The sequence below is a fragment of the Buceros rhinoceros genome, unplaced genomic scaffold (genome assembly GCF_000710305.1).
Source record: "Buceros rhinoceros silvestris isolate BGI_N320 unplaced genomic scaffold, ASM71030v1 scaffold40583, whole genome shotgun sequence".
NCBI classification, from domain to species: Eukaryota; Metazoa; Chordata; class Aves; order Bucerotiformes; family Bucerotidae; genus Buceros; species Buceros rhinoceros.
The window spans coordinates 25033-32689 of record NW_010406113.1 but is presented as its reverse complement, the minus strand read 5'-3'; the positions used below and the strand labels follow the sequence as shown (position 1 = coordinate 32689).

Genomic DNA, 7657 nt, shown 5'->3' with positions numbered 1-7657 from the left:
CTCGGCCGGAGAGGCTCGCCGCTGCTCGCTCAGCGCCGCAAAGCCAGAGCGAGGAGTTGGGTACGTGCTACAGCCTAAGTCCAAACTGGCCGTCGTGCCTGGCAGTCTTGGGAGTTCACGGTAACGTAGAGTTGTTGAAAATGAATCTTGTTTCTTCCTCTGAGCATCCGCAGCTTACCGTGCTGTCTCGTGCTCTTCCTCTTCCTGCCATGAATGCAGGTGTAGGCATCTGTCAATAGATGTTGCTTCTGAATAGACCTAAGGACCTCGGAGAAACTTGTAAGGCTCTTGCCTTGATTAGCAGGTAGGTAAAGCAGTATCAGATCTTCTTTCCCTGGCTGCCTGTACCGGAAGGTAATGTTTGGACATTGTTACGTAACTCTGGGAAGTCAAGAGCAAAAGGGACTTGGATGTGGAGTGTCTAGAGACTCATGTGATCCTTCTCCACAGGGGACGAGTGAGGAGAAGGACTTGTCAGACAAGATTCAAAACCACTGTGACCTTCATTTTTTTAGTAAGGTGATTCTGAAACTGAATAGAGGACTCCTAGCCTGACCTCTTGAGCTGTTCCATACAGGTATGTGATAGACTTTTGGGGAACTAGCAGTCTGAAGATTTGAGCTGACTATAAGAACTGCTTGAGTATCAGAAATGTATGGGTGCTACGTCGCTGCTGTTCAACGAAGCTGTTAAACTCCAAACCACACATACGGAGAACTACCTTGAATTTGTAAAAAGAAAGGGCTTTTTTGTTAGTAAGCTTGATGTTGCTGCCTCAGCAAGTTTTCTGTTATGTCAAGAACTAAGCTGTGCCACAGGATATAAACAGTAAGTCAGAAGTGACCTTGCTCTCAGGACAGAACTCTTACAAAGCTCCATGTAGATGTGACCCTGACAAATACAGATCTTGGAGTGTGGCAGAAGCTTTGCCAGCCATACAGCTGCCTCTGTAGCAAACATGGTCTTAATGCTAGAAATCTGCTTTTAGTTCTGCAGAAGCTGGCTGGCTTGCCTGACGAGCAGTTACAGCGTAAACCTGCGGCACTTGCTGTGCTGCTGAGGTCTGCCTACTCCTGCAACTGTGTCACTGTCCGGGGAAACTTCTGAGGTGCCTGCTCTCCCCTCTTGTCATCCTACTGTCCTCTGTGAAATACTAACTTCTGTGTGGGGTAAAGCTTTCAAAGTGACTCTTGGTTAAACATAAGCTACTACTACACCTCACGCACAAACTTCCTGCTGTTCCAGCCGACAATGCTAAGTATCGGTTTTCATTCTAGTATTTCTAACAGTTGCTCAAGTGGTAAGTTGCTAAAAGACTGCCCATAACTAATTAGTCACAGAAAAGCCCTTTTTTAGCTGTCTTCCCTGCTTTTTCATTCCTCATCACAAGTATAGTAAGAGTTGGAAGGAGAAAATTTGCCTCTTAAGGCCTTACTATGGACGCTTTTTAACTAAATAGTCTAACTAAGATTTACTATCTCTTATTTCTTAGGATGAAGGCCATGCTGGTAGTCCTATTCTCATTTCCTTTGCCCTGCCCCATTCAATGTACTTACTTCAGATCAAATGCTATAATAGAAAGTCTACCTCCCACCTTGCCCCCAAACCCCAAAAAACAAAGACTTAACTCTTACACCTTAACACATCTTAAACACAACTGCTTGAGGACTGTCAAATGTTTGGGTGAACTGTAGTAGACTTGCTTTTGAAGACCCTTCCTTATAGCTTTGGCTTCTATGGGGGTAATATTTCTTTTCAGAAACATGCCTCCAGCCATTAGTGATAGTGAACGTAGCAGCAGAATGCCTCTAATCATGAAAATCTTCGTTTAGAAGCTGATACCAGTCTTGCATTGCATTTGTCCCCTAGCAGCCTTCTGCAGCTTAAGTTGCCTTTCTGTTTGTCCTTTACCTACAGCTTCTGAGTTGAATTTTAAAAAAACCTCACAAATTAAGTTCTAACTAGAAGCTGGTATTAGGCAAAAAAAAGAAAAGCAGCAGTTTCTTATGGAAAAATGGTTTATAGTTGATGTTTTCACTGTCTGATTGTTTTAAGAACTGAGACAGGCTATTTGCAGCTCCCAGCAGTGAATCTGACTGATCCTTCCATTGAGTAAATAGCTCTGCTGCTTGCTTTGGTATGGGTGTGGTGGGAAGGGATATAGCACTAGAAGTGCCACCAAGTATACATGGGTGGTGTCTGCAATCCCCTTGAAGATCAGGGATTTACAGCTTTTAATGTCTTACAGTAAAAGCGGTAACTGATGTCAGTGGTGCTCTGGGGTACTTATGGGTGCTTTTAGCTCAGGTATGCTTTAAGGGAAAGTGAGTCTGAAAGCTAGTTGTGATCTCTGTTAGATCAGCTTAAGGGTATCTACAGAATGTGGTATTTCTCCCATCAAGAAGTGGACTTTGAAGACAGTCTAACCTTGATTTCAATCAGATGCTGGTGGAAAGAGTAGTGAGGTTGGAGTTCTGCATCTAGAAACCACTGCAGAAACCAAAGGCCTCTCCGGTAGTCCTTACTAGCATAGTTACAACATGCAAATACACCATGCTAAGGACAGAGCTAAGGCTGCAGGAGAGCTTTAGCTCTAGGTATATAGTGACCCAAGCCAGAAAAATCACAGCATGAATAGCAACACCACTGTATCTATCTGTCAGTACCAGAAAGCTGCAAGTGCTTGAAACAAACCAATCCACAGCTAATAACATAACTGTGCTACCATCCCAGTTACTGTGATGCACCACTAACTAGCTGTTTGCCATTGCAAATCTGTGCAGATGTTTAATACCTTTACACAACCTTTATATAGGGCGCTGGCTCCAGGCTCCTGGAGCGGGAAGGAGATGCCTGCAGAAGGAATCACTTCTACACTATCTCATTGAGAAGTGGTGCTGAAGTGCCTTGAGAAAGTGACCTTGTATTTTATCTAATTGTCCTTTTTCTAGGTCAATGTCCATGGAATAATCTTTTCAAAGAGATACAGGCTTGTTTTCTCCTACAGCTCTTCGCAGTAACTAAGGTATGGTGCAAAGATATGAGGAGCTTTCCAAACAGAAGCTAGAAAGGACTTCTTGATGCAACCTGATTATCTTGACAGTATTAATGTGCTATCACACTTTTCTCTGTGCCTAGAGAAAATAAATTTACTGGGCAGTACATCCAGGGAAGTTGTGCTCTCTTCTGTCCTGGAGTTCAAACAGAAAAATCTTTTGAAATTTTAATCAAATCAAAAAGCATTCAGAATTTTAAAGGTAAAAACCTATGGGTTTGGTCAAGAAAGATCTTGAAGAGGAATCTGCATGTTGCTGTGTCGCACTCAAATTTGGGCTGGAAATGGTTGAATAAGGGTAAATCAATCTCGTGCATCCTATAGGTCCCAGTTGTCCATCTCTCAGGCTTTCTACCTTGCCATGTCAAAGAAAAATCACTTGAGACACAGGAGAGCCTAATGCAGCTAGAAGTAAACAGTGAGCATTCCTGTGTAACATCCTGCCTCAAGGACAGGTCCTGCAACTTTCTGTTCTGTTCATACCTACTACTGTTAACATCTCAGTTGTCTTAAAGAGCTCTTCTAGTTAGCTGGAGATAATAAATACAAATGACTCCTTAGACTTCAAGGATAAGTCTGATTATTTTTCATTGTGTATAGTTAGGAGCAAGACTTCTACAAGAAAATATAAAAGGACAGATTTAACAACTGGGAGATCATGAGGGATTCATGTGGATTTATTCTAGAAGGAGCTGTCATGTGAGCTCACTTGCTAGAGCGGGGGATGAAGAAAACTGTCATACAAGTAATGAGCATGTTCCTCCTGGTGAGCTCTGCACCCTGAAACTCAGCTTATGCTCCTGACTGGCATCTACTGTAGAACTTCATCTATTCTATAAGCAGCTGTGTGGGAGTTGCCAGTGACTGAAGTCACCCTCCCATGGAGTGCATGTGGGCCTGCAAGGTTCCTCCTGGTGCCTGCTGAGACCCCTTCATACACGACAGCAATAAAGGCTTACCTCTACTCTGCATGCTTGCTTCAGAAAAAGCACCTTCTCAAACTGGACTTCCTGCTCCAGCTTTACTACTCAGGATCCCAAAAGAAAAGTCAGTGGCAAGAGCGCAATGTGTAACCTGCTACGAGAAAGCCTTGTCCCAGCACCCTTGAAGAGCCCTCTTTCTCCTTCATACAGGAATTTTCAGTCCTGCCTGCATTTTCCAGGTCAAGCTGAGACCACTGCAGTCTGGCTGTTAAAAAGGGGGAAGGAGAAATACATTCTCTTACAGTCCAGGTAGATGCAGGTCCTTTTCTACCTGGACCTAACATCTAGCTCTTGCTTTCAAATTCGTTCCTCATGACTGCTCACAAAGGTCTGTGCCATGCCAGCTATTATGCTGAGGTCTAAAAAAACCACCTTACTCAAAGGTCCTGGTGATACACAGGGTGGTGATAGGCAATGTTTCATGCCTTACATCATAGCTGATGCTGTTTCCAGTATTAAAAGCTATTTGCTAGGTGACAGTAACTGTTCAGTTCTAATGTAAGGTTTTGTGCTGCACCAAACTGCTACAGAGAAACAGTGCTAGTAGGTGGCTGTTGGTGCCAGCAGCTGTGCAAGCTGCAGAAGAGGGCTTAACATGGACATGCAGTGCCTGCATTATAAACCATATAAAGCCATCTCTTCTGCTGATGCTGTACTGTGCGGTGAGACCAAACAGTGCTGAAGTTCAGACATGCCCTGGGGAAAATGAACTACATGAAAGTAACCTGTAATTATGCTCAGCTCACCCTGTGTGAATAAGCACTGCAGAACCAAGGTGACCACAACAAAAATCATACACTGCTCTGGCTGCACTGGGCACAGAGGTCTGCTGAGGGTGTGTGCTGGAGTTAGTTTTGGTTTTCTTACTTAGGCAAAACTGGGTCTGCAGGACCCTGGTTGGCTTTATCAGATACACTCCAAGCTACTGGTTGCTGTAGTTGGCATTCCCAGGGCTGGAAGCGCAGCCAAAGTGTGTGCAAGTTAGTTATGGGATACTGGACCCTAATGATACACTGAACTTTAGTGAACTCGTCAGTGGATGTGTCCTTGCTGAGATGGCTATGTGGCAGTATTAATGGGTCTGACGTTCCATGAGATGTTAGGGAATAAGCTTAGTCTCCAGCTTGAGTTTTGTTGGTGAAGAACTGCACTGGAATTGCCCTGACTCTTTCATGTTGAAATGGTGGTGAGAATTCAAGTGCAACGGTTAGCACTCACTAACCTAATGGTTCTGGCTCAAGGTTGGTTAAGACTGACTTCCCCTGCAGGGCCTGTATGAAGATGCTGCTGTTGCAGCTGAGACTGCAATAAAGATGGTGAGGAAGAGCTTAAAATGCGTAAGAACTGTAGGAGTGTGAGGGTTACGTGCCATTGCAAATGATACCATGATTATAATGTTGCTGAATATGGTAAAACTGCAAACTTCATGAAGTGTTTATTTTTTTCCACTGCAGGGGTTTGAAGATGCAGCAAGCCTAGGACAGAAGAATCTTCTTGAAGCCAGACAATCTGAAATACTGACCATGTCTATTATGGATCACAGCCCCACCACTGGAGTGGTGACTGTTATTGTTATTTTGATTGCTATTGCGGCTCTTGGTGCCTTGATATTGGGCTGCTGGTGTTACCTGCGTCTGCAGAAGATCAGCCAGTCTGAAGATGAGGAAAGCATTGTTGGTGAAGGAGAAACCAAAGAGCCCTTTCTTCTGGTGCAGTACTCTGCTAAAGGACCTTGTGTTGAGAGGAAAGCTAAGCTAACTCCAAATGGCACAGAAGTACATAGCTAACTTGGGGCACCACACGTATATGGACTATGCCTGTGATGTGTGTAACCAGCAGAAGAATCTCTATACTGTGAAGAACCTGGTCACATGCACGCTACTCATCAAAAAACACCCTGATGAGGATTAAATTTTGTTTGCAACTGCATGCACTGAGAAGCTGCACTTTGCATCGACTGTGTATCCCAATTCCTCTATGACAGGAGCCAAGCCACCCGGCGTCATGTCCATTGCCGGCAATGGACACCACCATATACTGGTGTGAAGAGACTACTAGCATTTTTTGTTACTTGAATGTTTAGCTGAGCCTATTTTGATGGAGCTACTACTGTAATGTGAACTACTTTACAACTGTGAACTGTAAATAGGCTGACAGAAGCTTTTTGTGTCCCACAGCATATGGGAATAATATGATGCAGCTGTACATAACACAAGGGGACTCTGAACCACAACTGTACATGGAATTCCAGACCTTCAAAACAAAATCTGCAGTTAAAGCTTGCTTCTGCTACTCACTTGAGTGTGCAGCCACAGAGTCAGAAGTCCCACTCTTAACAGCGTGTTGGACTGATGCAGAATACTTTCTCTGGAAAGAAGGTATAAGCCTTCAGTAACATGTTTAGGGAAGAAACATGGGAGCTCCAAGAAAGGAAGTGATTTCCTTTAGTTGCAGCTAGGTAGGTTAAGCTTTTGGCTGCTAGAACCGACTTCTCTATGTAGAAGGAAACTGCAAGGAAACTGCCATTTTGATGGATTCCAACCTGGGAACTAATGATGGATGCTGAACTCTGAGGGATGGTCCAGAAGGTTTCCAGGAGTTTGAAATGGCAGTAAGAGCAGGCTTTTCCCTTCTGTAGGTCTGCATGCTGAAACCGCAGAAGCGGTTACTTAGTAAAACTGGCGTAAGTGAAAATAGTATGACATTTCTTAGAACCCCTGTCTGTCTATCTAGCAGTTAGGGTGTATGTTAACAGCCTGTTGTAAAAAGGCATTTTAGTCTATAGACAGTCAACTATAAAATTCAGTTAATCTTGTAGGTAACTCCTGATTCAACTGTACTGCTATAAGTTTAAGTCTTTCCTACAAAAACAAATGCTGATATGGGCAAGGGACATTACTAGCTAAAAACTTACATAAACTGACAAGCAATGGTGAAGTCCTTCCAAATAAGGACATCCCTTTTCCTGCGTGGGCTATAGTTCAGCCATGGGCACTGTAAAAAGATGTGTTAAAGGGTGAGTTCTGGACCTCAAGAGGCTTGGAGGGGAAGGGGCAATACTGAGCCATCAATGGCAGCTTACATATTAGCTTACACATTCGAAAACTTCTAGGGTAGGCACACCATGCTTTGAGGCTGCTGACCTGTTTTCTATGACTTTATATGTAGCTTCTTTTGCCTACTGACGCTTTTAAACACTTAATTGCCCAGGAGAAAAAAGCTGCTGTAAATCTGTTCCCTGAGATAAGTTACAAATAATGAAGTCCAAGTTCTTAGCTCTGTAAGAAGCCTTAAGACTTGCTTCTTGTACCTGTAAATATGGAATAACTAAGTAACACAGGCCTAGCAAGCTTGCTTGAGAATTGTAACTATATGCAAGGCAATGGCCTAGGCAAAAAGTCTTGTCCCTTTCTTCTACAGTAAGATGCTGACTTGCATTTTCAGTGCTACATTTGCCTTTTTTTTAATATAGCCTTTTAATCGAAGGCTGTAATTTGAAGCAAAACTAATGCTGTCAGTAGCAAAAAGCCCCCGCTGTTGCCTCTTGAGTACTACACAGGGTACAGCTGGTAAGTGTTGTTCTTACTCTGGCACATTGGGTGTTTTCAAGATACTGCGT

At 43.5% G+C, this 7657-nt stretch overlaps 1 protein-coding gene across 1 annotated transcript; it reads left to right on the top strand.

The window, feature by feature from the left end:
* Nucleotides 1-5561: 5561 nt before the first annotated feature.
* SNN (stannin) lies at nucleotides 5562-5825 on the top strand. Its single transcript, XM_010133958.1, has one exon. It carries the CDS (start codon nucleotides 5562-5564, stop codon nucleotides 5823-5825), a length of 264 nt encoding a protein of 87 aa, XP_010132260.1.
* The last annotated feature ends 1832 nt before the right edge of the window (nucleotides 5826-7657 follow it).

Excerpts from the sequence above, each read along its gene's own strand:
- SNN (XM_010133958.1), top strand. The coding sequence starts at position 5,562 with ATGTCTATTATGGATCACAGCCCCACCACTGGAGTGGTGACTGTTATT.